The sequence below is a fragment of the Drosophila miranda genome, assembly GCF_003369915.1.
Source record: "Drosophila miranda strain MSH22 chromosome Y unlocalized genomic scaffold, D.miranda_PacBio2.1 Contig_Y1_pilon, whole genome shotgun sequence".
Taxonomy (NCBI): domain Eukaryota; kingdom Metazoa; phylum Arthropoda; class Insecta; order Diptera; family Drosophilidae; genus Drosophila; species Drosophila miranda.
In genome coordinates this window covers 21,228,596-21,245,944 of record NW_022881603.1, presented here as the reverse complement: position 1 = coordinate 21,245,944, position 17,349 = coordinate 21,228,596, and the positions used below count along the sequence as shown (strand labels likewise).

Here is a 17,349-nt window from a genome sequence, read left to right as displayed (position 1 = left end):
AATGATCATGTCTTGTAGAAAGTTAATCTATCAATTGGATAAAAATATGTCTTCAGGGCTGAGGGTCCTAGGTAACTAGCAATATTAAACCGAATATCAAAATTGAGGAATGATTGCCAATCGTAGACAAGGCAGGTTCGCTGTTAACATAACATGACGAGGTGAATTGCCGATGTGCGTCTAAACAATAATTAAAACAAATGCAGCTTCCTGCCAATGATCCCAATGCATGCATTAATTCCCTGCCAAAATTCTACAGGTACCACCGAAAACCGCATTCGATTTCATCAAATAGATCACAAATTGATCAAGCCAAAATATTTTCGTCATATTTTGGACGATTGCACGACTCCGAAAAATTTATTCGTGATGGCCGCCACTAAGTAAAAATTTGTCCCGTTGCTGAAAGACAATTTCGGTCGTTTTTACCATCAAAACTCATTGAATATTTCTGAAATTTTGGCAGTTGCTCCAGCAACGTACCGAGTGGTATGTAACGGTGCTTGAGTCGTGTAAAAATAAAGAAAATGTAAAAAAATGTGTGTGAAAAAATTTAATCGATTTTGTTTTGTGAAAAAAATCTTGGTAGATTTAGTACCAAAGAAGCTCGGCAGAGGGAGCCAGTAAACGTTTCGGAGTGATTCGGATTTTCGCGCCGCTGAAACTGCCGCCGAACGGCGCTGAATCGATAAACATTTTATCGGCAAAACAGTGCTGTTTACGTGTGCAAGTCAATGAAAAACAAATAATTTCCTAAAAAAAGTTAAATTAAATTATTAACCAAGAACTGGATGTGAAACTGTGTGAAAATGGCAAACAAAATATAAGAACTGCCGCATTGCCGCTCTGTGTAAATGTCGCCGGCGTTGGCCGAAATTTGCGGCCTGTGAGTCCGCAGCGTCGTCAATCTTCGGCTCTCTGGCCGCCATTGCTTTCCAGCAAAACCACGCTATACGCAAAATCTACAGATTTGTGCAAATTTTTCAAGCGAATTATCAACAAAATTTCTCTTGCAGGTGTGTGAAAAGTGCGGTAAACGATGCTAAAAATTCATTAACGTGTATGAAAATATACACACCCCGCGACGGATCACTAATTTGGCCAATAATTGCAAAAAACAAAACCCACATAAGGAAGAGTTGACTACCTTTTTTTCTTCTTTTTCGTCGTGTTTTGCGCTTCGTGTTTTTTCTGCTTCGTGCAATTCGCCGCGTTTGTTTGAGGCTGTCGCCGCGTGTGTGTTTGTTTATGCCGCCTTTTTTTGTACACGGCTTTCTATGATTTTGCATTTTTTGAATTTTGCGACAAAAAAAAAGGAATTAAACTAAGAATGATATGATTCATAGTCCTGAAACCAAAGGGAATATGGTTTTGTGCGTGTTTTTATGATTTTAAAGCGACACAGACCTCATTAGAACTGTTTTCGAATGCGATTGTCTCCTTAGTGTGTGTGTTTAGGCTATTTTTCCCGCGCGCTCCCCTTACGTGCACACACACACACATCAACATCCACGTACATGTTTCTACTACTGTGTTTATGTGTATGTCTGTTAGTTGTTTACTTACTAGTTTCTGTTGTTGTTCCTCGCTTTTGTAGATTTTTATCATCCACCGATAAGGAAGAGACAGAGAGAGCGATCGAGAACAAGAAAGCAACAACGGAACGAAGCGGCACACGGCAAAAACTGGAAAAACAACAATTTTCAATATAGAAAAATGATGAACTGAAATGTGCAATTTTGATGAACGTAATTATGCCAATTCACATACTTTTTTCGATTTCAACGTGAAAAATGTCGTCGACACAATTGCTGCATTCGTTGTCATTGTTGTTGCTACCATTGCGTTGTCGTCGTAATTGCAATCAGCTAATCTCTCTGGCCATCTTGCTGCTGTCGGCCCTGTCTGCACGAATCGAGGATTCCGGACAGCAGGAACAGCAGTCGGAGGAGGCGGAGCAGGAGGCGGCGGCAGCGGCGGAGGCGAAGGAGGAGGAGGTGGACAAGGACGATAACGATACGCCCTATATAGCAAGAAAGGTTGCTCACAAGCGGCGTTCATTGGCGATCATCACCGCGATCCCGATCCCAGACCCACATCCACATCTACACCCACACCCACACCCTCACCCAAATCTACATACAACTCCACACCAAATTGCAACAAGTGGCAGAACGTTTGCCAAGGGAACGGGCACAGGGGCTGCGTTAACCAGCTGGCACAGCAGCCACAGCCACCGCAGCCCCGGTGCTAAGTCGTCGGAGGAGGCAGCGGAGGAGCAGCAGGCCCGACTGTTGGTCAGCCGAATCATCTTACTGCATCTAGCCTGTTCATCCCTGCTGTTGCATACGCTTGGGACTACTAATACTATCAGCAGCATATCTCCTCCATCCATAGCCAGATTGGCAGAGAGAGCAGAAGCAACAACGAAACGCTTAGCAGCAGCAGCGGTAACGCATCGGAGTAAGATCCTTGAGAGCGGCGGCAGCAGAAGCACAAATCCCTCGACGCCGGTGGCCGGTGCAGCCGTCAGCAGTAGGTTAGCAGCTCCCGAAGCAGCACCAGCATCCATAGCAACTTAAGCAGCCAATTCCACTTAACCAACCATAAAACAACAACAAAAACAAAAAACAACACATATAAGAAATATACAAAACAGCAACAGCTAAAACGTTCCACATACTCCATATACACCACGCACATACAAAACCAACATACAAAGCAAACAAAAAGGAAGTCAAAATGTCGAAGCTATCGTTCAGAGCACGCCATCTGGATCCGTCCAAGCAGATGCCCATCTACTTGGCCGAGGAGCTGCCCGATCTGCCCGAGTATTCAGCCATAAATCGTGCCGTGCCCCAAATGCCCAGTGGCATGGAGAAGGAGGAAGAATCGGTGAGTGTTATCCCCCTGCGAGAAGTGAGATCTAGATCTTCTAATCACTGCTTTCGTGTCTCCTTAAAAACAGGAACATCATCTGCAGCGGGCAATCTGCACGGGCCTCATCATCCCCACACCCGAGGTACTGCAGACGGACCAGCCCTTCTACGATACCTACTATCCGCCGGACTACAAGATGCCTCGCCAGATGATTCACATGCAACGTGAGTGTTGTGCTCATTCGATGTCCATAATCTGTCGAATACTAATAATCCTCGCCTACAGCTCTTGGCCTGGACACTGAGGTGCCCGACTATGACATGGACAAAGCGGACATGGAATGGCTTAGCCAGCAGGAGCGCCTGGAGCTGACGGAGCTGAAGTTTGAACAATTGATGGATTTGCTGGAGAAAAGCTCGGGTCAAAAGGTCGTCACCCTCAACGAGGCCAAGTCTCTGCTCAATCAGGACGACGAGACGAGCATATCCCTCTACGATTACTGGCTCAACAAGCGCCTCAAGATGGTAGACATTCGATCTGACTTGATTTGATGGGACTCCCGTAGCTTATTCTCACTTTCTGTTGTCTCCCTCATAGCAACATCCGCTGATACTCACTGTGAAGATAGAGAGTCGTCCTGGTGCCAGCTCCAACAATCCGTATTTGGCCTTTCGTCGGCGCACCGAGAAAATGCAAACGCGCAAGAATCGCAAGAACGACGAGGCCTCCTACGAGAAGATGCTCAAGCTGCGGTAAGAATTGAGGGAATCACACACATGAAGTCGGTTGCAAAATACAGTGTAAATAATGCTGGCAAATTGGCATCAGCCCTCTGATCCCACATCATAGATTGTGCCGATTGGCCGGCATATCGCATGAGATATTTCCATTTATTGCTCGCATTAATTGATTGTTTTTTCCATATCAAAACAGACGCGACCTGCAGCGTGCCACAACTATACTGGAGATGGTGCGGCGACGCGAGGAGACGAAGCGCGAACAACTCAAGACGACGGTGAATATCTTTGAGAAGCGCGTCGAGTTACGCGACTTCAACGGTTCTGTCTACTCCGAGCTGAATGCTCAATACAAGAGCACGAGGTGAGCTCTAAACAAAAGAGAACGTCCCAGGCATTGAGTGCACTGATCACTGATCCGCTTCCTTATTTTGTTTCGCTTACAGACCCGCGTATAATTCATTGTATACGAATCAATACTCACAAGGGGCGGCGGCGGCGGTTGGAATGGCTGGCGCCATTCTGGCTGCCCTGCCCCCGGGTCTGCTGGCAAGTGGCGGAGCAGCGGGCAACACGAATGTGTATGCCTCGCCGTCGCAGTACCTGAACACATCGACAATGGGTAAGAAAAGAAGGATGCCGGCATTTGCCACTGAAATAATAACTAATTCGTATTCCATTCCTCATCTTTAGACACCATCCACTCTGGCAGCGGCAACGGCAACGGCAGCAGCAGTCGCAAGGAGAAGCGTCCCTACAAGAAGCGCAAACACAAACTTCCCCGCGACAAGCAGCAGAACCAGCACCAACAACTGCAACAACAACAACAGCAGCAGCAGACTCAACAGTATTTGCCAGGACAGTCGTCAGGATCTGGAGCATCGCCTGCCCACCATTTGCCCCACCATCTGCACAACCTCAGCAGGCAGCAGAGTGCCTCGCCGGCGGCAAACGATTCGATTCTGGACAGCGAGGATGATGACTACCTAAACGGTGGCCTCAATGGCAACCAACTGGGCTCCGAGAGCGAGGATGAGGCGCCGTTTGCATTTAGACGGAAGCCGAGCTGTATTTACCTGCCAGTAAGTGTCTCGCGAGTCCTCTGTTCACTGTGTGCAGAGGAAGGAAAGACGATATTAATGGTGGCTTTGTATTTCCAGACACGGCACCGAAATGGACGCTGGCCCTATGACTCGGCGGATGAGGAGACGGAAACGAGCAGATCGACGGGACCATATTCGGATCCCAAATATCGCTACACGCTGACCTCCATCAACTATCCCAGGTTTGTTGTTGTTGGTGTTTGCTAAACGGCCCCCCTCCAATACTCAAGCATAAATCGGGCTTAATCAATCTTGCAGCCCGCGTTGCATTGGCTTCGCCCGACGTCGTGTGGGCCGTGGCGGAAGGATCCTGCTCGATCGGGCCACAACGAACTTTGACGATGTCTGGTCGCAGTTGGACTACACGGTCATGGAGAGTGTCGTCAAGAGCAACAACGCGCAAAGGAGAAACAACCAACTACCGAAGCAAGAGCTGCTGCCGCTGGCCAAGCCCTGCTCCCCGCCGACTGTTGTGGACCTTGTTGTTGTGCCCACATCCAAACACATTGACAGCGTTGATGCGACGTCGCTGCCGCCTGACGCCATTGTCAAATCGGAGCCCACCAGTCATTCGGTGGATAAGCCCATTGCCGGCGGATTCATTGGTGATTCATTGCTGCCCCTCCCGCTAGACAAAGAGGTGGACGCTGAGGTGCTCGATCTGGACGGGGAGGAAGATGACCTGGTTACCGATGACGAGAATGTCTCACGGCTGAGTTTCTATAGTTCGGCGGTAACGTTGTCCCAGAGCTCGCACGACATGCGCCTGAAACGGCGTCGCCTGCGTCACAAGAAGCAGCAGATGCGGGAGCTCAATGCGGCCAAGCGACTGAAGAGGTCGTCGGATGCAGCAGCAACTGGAGGAACTGGTGGAGAGCCAGCAGCAGGTGGGGAGGAAGGTCCTTTCACTGCTCCGTTGTGTCCTTTGCCCCAGGCGTATCTGCAGCGTCTGGTGCTGGCCTTGGGACAGAAACTCAAGCAGGAGGAGGCGATGGAAGTTTGCGAGAATCTGGCTCCGCAAGAGGAGAAGAGCAGTGCTGCAGAGGAGCTCCAGCAGCCTGCTCCTCCTCGAGCCAATAATCAGCACCACCACCGTTCCAACAACAACAACAACACCGTGTTGAACAACATCAACAACAAAAACAACAACAACAACAACAATAGCAGTAGTAGTAGTAGTAATATGAATAAGGACGTTAGCATAAGCGAAAAAATCAATGTGATAAAGCTGGAGGCAGAGGGGAACGAGGACGTTGGGCGAGAGGAGCAGCCGGTAGCCTCCACGTCAGCGGCAGCGGCAGCAGCACGAGCCGTTGAAGCAGCCGCTGCAGCGGAAGCAGCATCATCAGCAGCTGGAGTATCCATGCTCGGACCTTCCATGGAGGATGTGGCCAAGACGATAAAGAGGGAGCTAATCGATGCCGACGACTCCAATGAGCCGCTGAGCAACATCCGCACCGCGACGGTGTCTGCGACTGTACTCCAGGCCAGGCCCGATCCCGAACTGATGGACGACGAGGCCGAGGACGATGTCAATCTCGCCCAGCTGAGCAGCATCATCCGTCACACGGCTGTCAAGAAGGAGCTGGAGGCGCAGCAGCAGCATCAGCAACAACAGCAGCTGCAGCAGCAGGAGCAGAGGGGATACGGATACCCGCAGGAGCTGAAGGAGGAGACCAGATCCGTGTACTTGAATCAGCTGCCCGATGTGATTCGGTTGCAGAATCTGCGCAACGGCCAAACGTACTCGAAGCCCAGGGACCTGTATATGGATGCCACGGCAGAGGACATGGACGTGGACTACCTGGGCGGACTATCGCCCACCTCCAGTCAGCGTCTGGACATTTGCAACGAACTCCTCTCTGAGATCCGACGCGATTGGCTGCACTTTCGTCCAAAGACGCCTACGGACGAGCTCTCCGATAGCAACGATGGTGAGGGCAAGCCGTGCGGCGACTCTGGTGCGGTAGACCATGCGGTAGACTGGACCCAGGATACGCCCATCAGCGTGGAGCTGAATCGTCTTGGAAAGCAGGAGGAAATCGAGAGCGACACCAGCTCGTATTTCCTGAGCAATGCCTTCAAGTACACGGATCTGGACTCTGATGCCCAGCTCATTCAGACGGCCTACGCCCAGGACTATGCCCGAGGCACCAGCAAGAGTCCGAACTGCTCGGGATCTGGCTCTGGATCGGGGTCCGCCCTGGAGTTCAACTTGAGCGCCGGCGACTCGCTCAACGACATCAACAATCTGCTCGGCGACGACGAGAACGACAACCACGAGCACATGCTGGACAACATTCTGCAGGAGTGCGGCATAGACGATCCCAAGGCACTCAATCAGGCCACCAGCTTCTGGAACGGCATCCTCGATGGCGAGGCGGCTGTGGACGAGGTCGAGATTGCCGATCAGCTCCTCGACTGCATCGACGAAAAGAAGCCCAAGGTGGGCGGAGAGGCGTCCAAGCGCGCCGGGCGACTTCGCAAGCCGAGGCCAGTGAATGTCCCTGTGGGCAGCTCGTTCTTTACGGTCTGTCCCACGCAAGAGTCGCTCAAGGATCGCGAGGTGTTCTTCAGCCAGGAAGTGGTGACGCCCAAAGAGGAGCTACAGCCACCGACAGAAACAGAGACGGCTCCCGTTCCGGCAACGACGACAACGACAATGGCGGCAACGACGACGGCAGACACCCTGGAGCCTGTGAAGGTGGAACCAGCGGTAGAGACACCACAGTCTGAGGTGGTGGTATCCCCAGCCCAGTCCCAGCCCACGCCACCGCCACAGTCGCAGGCGCAGCCGCAATCACAGTCGATGCCACAGCCAATTTTGGCGACTGCCACGCCACAGATCATCAACATACCCGCCCAGATAATACCCCTGAAGCCGCAGATGGCGCAAATACAGTCGCAGACGCAGCAGCTCCAGCTGCAATTGCAGACACAGGCGCAGGTCCAAGCACCGACAGCGCCCCAGCAGGTGACGCAGTTGCTCAACCAGTTCGCCAATGCCAGTCCGCAGATCATTGCCAGGACGGAATACGGAGGAGGAGCGGCCGTCGGGGACATTGTGACGATCACACCGCACACGGGAAGCAGTCCCCTGCCCACCCTATCCGCCCAACAGCAGCTGCAGCACCAGTTGGCGCAGGCCCAGCTCCGCAACGTGACCGTTCAGCAGCGCCAGGGCACGCCCCAACAGGTTCAAGTGCAACAGCAACAGCCCACCCAGCAGTTGCTCTTCCAGATGCAGCGGGACGGGATTGGCTCGCCGGTGATCACCACACAGAGCATCGTCACCTCCTCGCGCTCCTCGACACCCCTCAATGCAGCCGGCGTTGGCGCCGCTGGCAATCACATGATCTATACCACCGGCAGCGGCGAGATCATAACGGCAGCAGCAGCGGCTGCCGCCCAGAAGGGCACCTACGCCATACAGAAGTCAAGTGGCGCCGGCGGAGGAGCCACCACCACATCGATTGGACCCAATACCGTGATCACTTTGTCCAATGTAAAGCTGCAGAGCGACGACAACTGCTCTGCGGGTGGCGCCGGCTCCGGGTCCAGTGTGAACATCATCGACACGGCCAGTGGTCAGAAGCTGGCCGTGCACAGCATAGCCGGAATGCAGCAACAGCACCACCACCAGCAGCAGCAGCAGGGTACCACCACAACGCCCCTGATCGTCACGACGCCCACCCGCAACAATGTCGTCCAGCAGCATTCGCAACAGCAGCTGGTGCAGCAGCAGCCGATTGTGTGGCGCCAGGTGAGCGGAACGAACACGGCGGTGGCCACCACGGCGGTGCTCTCGACGACGGCCGACACCTCGCCAGCGGCGGTGGGCAACAAGATACTCTGGACGAGCCGTGGCACCCAGCGACAGCTCAACGGGCCCGAGAACACAGGTGAGCCACCATTCTGGTGTGGATCGAATATAATGTATTCTCTTTCGTAGGTTATGTTTCAGAAATCAGAAATCAAGGAACGAGCATCTAGCATCTAGCTTTCAAGATTTTGCTGATGTTTTTGATTTGATTTGATTCGCAACCGCTCTGAGATCCGTTTTCTTTGGTTCTTGATATCGGAGGTATATTGGAGGGCAAAGATAACCTTAACCTCAAGCCTTTGCAAGAAATCTCTGTGAATTGTTGTTCTTGTTTGTGGGTTGTGAAAGACATTGACTACTTCGCATTCGTGGATGCTTCGATTGTTTCCGTTCGCTCATGGGGTATTTGGGCAGCGAATCAACGTAATCCTCATCGTTTGCCGAATGTTTCGTAGTGGAAGAAGCTACAGCTCTCAGCAGTTCCACTAAATCTATTTTGTTATTTGTTCCTCGGTTCTCATTTCACAGTGAATTCTCTTCAGGTTGAGGTCCCATCTGATAGGCTAGATTCGATGGCGGGGGTTATCTATAGGCTATCCGGATCTAAATGAGTTTTTCTGTAAGTGGCTGTGATTTTCGTTTCATGTCTCATATCTCATAGATTGCATGATTGCTTTGGTTGTCCTTTGACTCTGCTCCCACACAAAAAGCCATTGATTGGAACAGAAATTTAATATCCTTTTGCATTCCTTGGCCTTTCAGACATCAACAAGCTGCTGCTGAATCGGAAGTTCTCGCAGAGGAAGGTGATTGGCCAGCATCCGGGAGGAGGGCAGCAGCTTCAGCAGCAGGCGCAGCAGCAGATCCAGCTAACCAAGCAACAGCTGCAACAGTTGGTGCAGCACGAGGATGATCTGGTGACGGCCACGACGACGATCAACAGCGGCGACCAGATGGACACTGGCGAGTCCCTGCAACAGCAGCACCACCAGCATCAGCAGTTGCAGAAGCTCAGCAAGGTGATCAAGATGTCGCCATTCCCCCTGCTCGTCTCGGATCTCAATCTTCAGCAGCAGCCGCAGCAACAGCAGCAGTCTGGGCAGCACACTGGCCAGTCCCAGCAGCAGCAGCTGAAGCCCAACTCGGCGGCTGCGATAGCGGCCAACCACAACTACAGCTTGCAGCCGGCGACGGCCATCATCAGCTCACAGGCGGCGCCCCAGCAGGCCAACAAGATCTTCCTCACCAGCAGCAACAGTGGCGGCGGCGGCAACTTCACCAACTTCACGGCCAGCGAACTGCAGGCGGCGGCTGAGGCGGTGGCGGCCAGCAATGCCGGTGGCCACTACACTAAGGTGCACTACAAGGAGCTCACCAACTCCAATCTCAAGCTGAACTTTGTGAGAAGCACGGGCGAGGCGCTGGCCAGCCAGGCACCCCAACAGGTGGGCGGCACCACGGTGGTGCTAAACAAAGCACAGCACCAGCAGGTACACCACCAGAAGCTCAAGACGGTGGCCGCGGCCAACGCCCAGCAGGTGCAGCAGGGCGACAAGCGAGTCCTCTACACCAGCCTGCTCAATGTGAAGCCGCTGCAGAAGAACAACAGCGGCCAGATGCAGATGCAGCTGGGGCCGGGCGGACTGCAGCAGGTGCTGCGCGGGCGCGTCAACTCGTCGATCATCACGAGAACCCTGCCCCTGGGCACCACCGTCAACAGCTCGGCCGGTGGCGGTGCTGGCGGAGCACCCGCCACCATCAGACAACTGGCTACCACCAATACGAACAATGTGGGCTCGTCGGACGGAGCTCTGCTCAGCGCCAAGGATGTGGGCAAGAGCCTCACCGTGGAGAAGGTGATGGTCAGTGCCAACAATGGCGGAGTGGTGATGCCCACCAGCAACAACAATAACAACAATGGGAGTGGTACAGGCGGCGGCGGAGGAGGTGGGAGCGGTACTGGAGGCGTCGGTGGCGGCGTGACTGTGACTACATCGAGCAATGTTAACGTGTCCGGAGCCGGGGGAGCCGGAGTCACGTCCACCATCAACAGATGAGACGCGGACAGCAGCAGCTAACATCTAATGCAAAATGTTTTCTCCGTCAATCTGCCCGGCGGCACCTCGCTGGGACTGGGAATGGGCCTGGGTCTGGCCCAGGCCCAGGAGCAGACCGAGCTCCTGCTGACGCCGATGGGCCAGAGTCCGCTGATGGTGGCCCTGGGCCAACTCCTGCAGCCGTCCTGCTGCTGTGCCCTCTGTCTGGTCAATCTAGGCCAGCCGGCGTCGCATCTGGGCTAAATGCTACTACTACGCCCTATATACACATACTGTAGTTTAAATGTAGAATTTCATATGCATACAACCCGCGCACAGACATGCCACCAGCCTTGAAAAATTGATTAGAACCCTAAACGATAATCAGATGGAACTTATTCCAAATTCTGTAACATAGCTAGGCGGGAAGCTCTCCAAAGCCAAAGGGGAAAGGGCCAAGCAGAAGGGGAAGAAGAGAGTGTATAAACGAAAGCCACCAATAACAAAGTTTGCTTAATTTGATTTTATTTATATATATATATAGAGAGAAATGTGTGTGTATAACGATTTAGGTCTTATTTTTCAAGATCGCCTAACCCTAAAACCATATTTAGAATTACACAAATAAAAGCGATATATATATGTATATGTATATGTGTATGATGTATATGCACAACCATATGAGAAGCACGAATCGAGAACTTGGCTCTTTCTGCGAGGCTGGAGATTTCCCTAGACACCCGCCCCTGCTCCAGGCAAAAACTCTGCAAACAACTCATGTGTTAAATAGAAAACTGTAAATATTCGATTGTAAAACACACACCACCACCCACAAAACACACAAAAAACAAAAGTAGCAGCAGCAAGAATAATAATAGTAATTATGAAACTATATATTTAGTGATACGATACGAATAGTTGTACGAACGATGGAGAGGCCGCCGCCTCTCAGGCTAACGCCGTTTCAGAATCACGCGCTTTATCCAGGCTGCTGTTCGATGGGGCCCAACGGCCTCCGACCCTGCGATTGGGTTGGAGCCTGGTGGGCAGTCGCGGCAGCCCCCCTACCGGGAGAAAAACCAGAAGAAAAGAAAACAATTTTTAATGTAAGAAAATTAAATTAACTTATCCTGTAGCCTAAAAGAAGATAAGTGAAGAGAAGATCAGAGAAAACCCACGTTCAACTACATTTAGTTATTTTAACTAAGGATTGACACTGTAGAGTGGAGAGCAGAGGATCGATAGAGATGAGAAAGGGAGTTGTGTTGAAGAGCATAAGAAAACACTATTATTGTATGCGATTATTATTATTATTTTTTATACAAGGTAATACTTTTAATTGTATTTGTAATTCTTATGCAGCAACAACAACAACAAACCCAACATAAACATAATAATAATAATATGATGATAATATGTTATAATATTAACACACTAATGATAACAATAACGATAATATTTTAAAATCCAAAACGAAAACATACAAAAAAAAAAAACAGAATCATTTAAACTATAATTACGTAGAGATGTACTTTCCTAGATTGTAAATTGTAGAGCGGTAAGAGCGTAAGCAAGAGCGATAATAAAATGGAAAACAAATTGCAAACTTCAAAAAAATGCGAAACTCTAATGACACCAACCAACAAACCTTCATCCCAGATCCCGAGAGACAGAAAGGCACACGGCACGGCACGGCACCTTCATTGTGGTCCCATTTTCAGTTTCAGCACTGGAATCCCTCCAAATACGAGGAGAGGAGGAGTATTGTGAGAGGAATGTTCCATGCTGTCACGTACCATGGACTTCGACTTGTCTTGAGCGTGTTTTAATTGATAATCTCTTTTCCCCCAGATATCATTATCCGATCCCATCCCATTCTCCATTTCCCTGCTCGTTCTCTTTCCCCCATAAACACCATTGAATATAAACCGATTGTGATGCGTAAAACTTCTATGATTTGACACATTTGCAACTGCAACTACGGGTAAAAACACGAACACGAAAACTCTATCTTACCTTTGAACATTTAGAGGAATAGTTAACCACATATGAATGTATAGATATATACACATATATATAGATATATGTATGTATAGCTGAGTGCATATACGACTTATGTGACTGTCTAATATCTACATAAAAACAATTACGACTTTATATTGCTGGATCATCCATTATCGGGAAGCACTTCGAGAAGAAATCAATGAAATCATAGCTTTCGACTTTGTAAGAGCTTTTTAAACTTATTTATGTCTGGTAGCCTATATTAATTTTAAATAGTCATTAATTAACAATCATATTTTTTATATGTACTTAACAGTTTTTAACTTCTTCTTTTGCATGAAGACCTACAGAAAACAAAAAAAAAAACAAAGAAAAAAGAAAATCAAACGTACTTAAAATATATATTTATTATGTAGACATATATGTATATCGATACAGCCATTTTGCGTATTTGTATTTTGAACAAATTCATAGCTAAATGTGAAATTGTTTACAGCGAATGCAGCAGAAAAGAAACATCTAGATTCTAGAGGATACAACCCATACAATATATTGTAGAGACTCCACACACATCCCACATCCCACACCCAAACGCTCTCTATCGATAATGCTCTATAACTAACTGATATGTGAAATCTACCAATCGAGTATTAATAGCTTAATATGCATATAGCCTCTCTCTCTGTATAGAACTCTTTGACTCTTTGCAATTGGCCCAACGATTCCATCAGCGGATTTCATTTCTGTTTTCCCATATTTAAGTTTCTTTTGAGATTTGACTTTTCATTTTCGAACCATCTTTAGTCCTCCGCTTTCTCTACTTTAAGTTTTATTAATATTTTATTCCGATTTTAATTTCAGTTGCATTCCAATCAACGTATCATTTCATTTCACATCCCACACACCACATGCCACATGCCACATCTCCCTGGATGGCGATGGAATTCAGTCCACACTGCAGTTGACCCAATTCCCTAATAAAGTATATATATAGTATATACCTGTATTTATTGTTAGTAAATCAAATAAGAAAACTGGAAACGCTTGTTGTGGTAATTAAGTAAGCAAACACAAACCAAAAATAAAAATTAAAACATAAAGATAACAAAAAATATATATGTATAATTAATAAATAATAATTAATCAAACAACTTGCTACACTGTAAAAAATAAAACGAAGCACAATGAATAAAGAATATAAATTATGATGAAATGATAAACCTAGAGATCGATGGATGGACCTAACGATCCAATAATAACAAACGGCATGAGATTTTAACCTGTTTCTTGCATAAGCTATCAAATAGTAAAGTCAACAAATTATATAAGTAATATTCTATCTAACCATCTACTAGAAGCATGAAAAGTTCATTCAAATACATATATATGTGTAATTACGGATACGGCAAGGGACAGATATGATACATATGTGGATATGGCCGCCCATCCCCTCCCCTTCCTTCCCCATAGAGATGGCCAAATTTCAATGGTGTACATACATATACTTATATATACAAATATGATTTGAAATATATATATATATATATAATTAAATATGCGACACTTCAGTTTACGTTTTAAAAAAGTTTTATTCTTCACTTAAACTTTAGCGTACATTGATTAGTTATTTCCCCGACGATGACTGAAGTCTGAAGTCTTGAACGGAATTAACTTTGGTTGAATTCTCCGACGGTGTCGCGATTGACGTTTGTCTTGAACAGAACTCAGTTGGCTTCTTAGATGCAGACTATTTATATTATGATGCTCGTTTTGGGATTCGGATTTGGATTCGGAGGCGTTGGCTTCGACTTCGGCTTCGGAGATGGAGTACGTGACTCGATCGATATGTGGGAAAGGCGGCTTTTGATGAAAGGCTTCCGCTGCGTATGATCGGTGTTGCATTACTTGGGGGTGGCTGAGAATAGGGCCTCTGATTGGTCAGCTAGGATGGTGTGATTCTTGAGAATCGATTCGTAATTGATCTCTGAAGAGTGGCGTGATTCTGGTGCGGCTGGATTCTAGTGCGGCTGGATTCTAGGGCGGCATCTATTGTTTTATGTTCAACTTCCAGTTTAGGGTGTTTGTTTACATTGCCTGCAATCGGCTGCGCGTGGTCCATTTCGAGCGTGAGATTGTTTATGAGGGTTCGAAGCTGAGGGTGTCGTATTGTTTATAGTATTATGGGTGCAGGGTAATAGACATAGACAAGGGTATGCGGAGCATGGACTATAGATATGTCACTATATATATATATAGAATTGGTGGTGAAGAACGATTACGAAATATTTATGGTAAAATAATTGAAAGCTAAACGATCCCAAACCGGCAACTAAATTAAATGCAAACCGACAAAATGCATGATTTATGAACAACAAATAAAGAAAAGAAATAAAAGAATTACAAGAACTGTCTCGGTTTGTATTCCTTGTCCGGGTGTTTGGGCATGTTTTCAGTGGAAAAATGATCGTTTTTGGATCCGTTGTAAGCGACCTCCAACCAGATGATATTCCACACACCTTCCGATTGTTCCGCACAATTACAATTTCAATTCCACTGCCTTTTGGCGATCAATTAACACGCCGATAGCCAGGCCTAAAGCTGTCAATTGGTTTTTCCTTCGAGTGCGTTTACTTTGCGCCTCGTTAAAGTGCCAAAATCAATTAAGGCGGCGGCTCTACGTTTGACAAAAATCCAAAAAAAACCCAAATCGAAATCAAACAGAAACACAAAAACAGCAGCGCTGCGAAAACAGCCAACTGAAAATTGTATTTTGTAAATTGGCAACAGAGCGAATAAATGAATGCCAAACGGGCATTGGTCGAGTCGAACGCACAGGCTACAGTGAAGCCTCGACGAAAGGGAACACTAGCCCGATTTTAAAATGAAATAGACTAGATTAATAGAAACTTAAAGTCGCAGAAGCGAGTGCCTAGTTTGGCTATGAAAAGCAGTCTTCCCTTTGGAGAGCAAATATTTTTTTTTTAGATCGAAATCACTCCAGAGTCTCCTCTTTTGGGCGTCATCACTGTCCCGTTCCATGGCGCGTTTGTATCTTTTTGTGAGAGTGTGAAAAGTGTTCGATTTCGCATGCATTTGGTGCGTGGATTGAAGCATGGATCGGTGGAGCCGTGGATCTGCGGAACTGTGGCTGGCTCTGGGCCTCCAATCTGCAGCCGCACGGCAACTCTGAGGCTGGTGTTAGGTTAGGTTAGGTTGAGGCGGCTGCCGGGCTCGCTCGGAACCCGTCACACTTAGGCCGGTTTCGGCCCGTTGTGATACCGCATAGGATCATTTCCTTCCTGCGTTGTGAGACTTCCTCTCAGCAATTATCCCATCCAGATGCTCTCACAAAGTTCGCTATCCTCCTGGGACATAGTTTGGACATCTCTGAGATGTCGTGTATAAAGGCTGAGCCCAGGTGCTGTAGCCTTCTTCTGCTGAGAGCTGGGCAGGAGCAGAACAGATGTTCCACTGTCTCCTCCTCTTCCTCGTCTCTACAGCTGCGACAAAAATCGTTATGTGGGGCCACCAGCCTGTTAGCGTGGGTGCCTATTAGCCAGTGTCCCGTGAGGGAACGTGTGACTACGCTGCACCTTTTCCTGCTTAACTTGAGGAGCTCGGAGGTGCGCTTCATGTCCATGGCCGGCCATGTTTGCCGAGTTGTGCGACATCGTGGCACTGTTTGCCACATATCGTTGTTTAGTCGCTTGTATTGCTCCCTTATAATGAGCTTACAGGTGGCCATTGGCATACAGATATCCTCCTTGTCTTGGAGAAGGGGGATTGTAGTGCCAGATCTGGCCAGCTCGTCCGCTATACAGTTGCCCTCGATGTCCCGGTGGCCCGGGACCCAAATCAGGCTAATAGCAAATTGCTGAGCCATCTCGTGCAGAGATTTGCGGCAGTCTGCCACGGTGGCAGAGTTCGAGGAAATCGCGCTTAGCAATTTGATCGCAGCCTGGCTGTCGCTATAAATGTTTAGCTTGGTTGCCGTGACGGCAGCCGCTTGTAGGCAGTCTAGAGCCTCCCTGATTGCTATGACTTCCGCTTGAAAGACACTGCAATGATCTGGGAGCGAAGAGCTCCGCTGATGCATAGGGCGGCAGTCCGCTGGACTTTGCCCAGTTGCTTGGTGATCGCCCTTTTTGATAGGGCCGGCCACCACACCGTAACTCCGTAGAGTAGTATTGGTCTAACTATAGCTTGATATATCCATTGGACTATGCTTGGGATCATACCCCATCTTAGCACAATAGCTTTTTTGCATGTGTAGAGTGCAGTCATTGCCTTCTTCACTCTGTCTTTGACATTCAGGTTCCAGCTAATCTTCTTGTCAATTACCAACCCTAAGTAACTGGCACTGTCGCTAAAGGAGAGCCTGCATCCTTGTAGTATTGGAGGGTTGAGGGGCGGGACCTTGTATTTATTTGTGAATAGTACGAGTTCCGCTTTTGAGGGATTTACTCCCAGACCGCGCGATTCTGTCCAATCCGACAGTTGCGCTAGCTTTGTGGACATTAAGTCGCACAGTGTTTGGGGGTATTTCCCCGAGAAGATAATCGCAACGTCGTCCGCATAGGCCACGACATTGCAGCCCCCCCCTTCTAGGTCACATAGAATCTTGTTGACTGCTATGTTCCACAGAAGAGGAGACAGGACACCACCTTGCGGGGTGCCTCTGTTGACATACCTTGACTGGGCGGACGATCCCATCGATGATGTCTCCGTCCTGCATGTGAGCAATTGATCAATGAGCATCACCAAGT

General features: G+C 48.5%; 1 protein-coding gene across 3 annotated transcripts; it reads left to right on the top strand.

The window, feature by feature from the left end:
* The first annotated feature begins 368 nt into the window (after positions 1–368).
* On the top strand, positions 369–12,196 carry LOC117185737. 3 transcript variants are annotated; one of them, XR_004474002.1, is made up of 12 exons: positions 369–489; positions 1,598–2,895; positions 2,969–3,104; positions 3,166–3,404; positions 3,478–3,632; positions 3,814–3,981; positions 4,064–4,239; positions 4,311–4,699; positions 4,778–4,902; positions 4,979–8,622; positions 8,673–8,804; positions 9,306–9,392. XR_004474002.1 is itself a non-coding variant. In XM_033396212.1 (11 exons), exons 2-11 carry the CDS (start codon positions 2,743–2,745, stop codon positions 10,598–10,600), a joined length of 6,480 nt encoding a protein of 2,159 aa, XP_033252103.1. In that variant the 5' UTR covers positions 378–489; positions 1,598–2,742; the 3' UTR covers positions 10,601–12,196. The 3 variants fall into 3 exon arrangements, 2 of the variants coding, with proteins under 2 accessions (XP_033252103.1, XP_033252104.1); XM_033396212.1 differs by lacking the exon at positions 8,673–8,804 and having other exon boundaries at positions 378–489; positions 9,306–12,196; XM_033396213.1 differs by lacking the exons at positions 369–489; positions 8,673–8,804 and adding an exon at positions 803–1,016 and having other exon boundaries at positions 9,306–12,196.
* Positions 12,197–17,349: the final 5,153 nt, after the last annotated feature.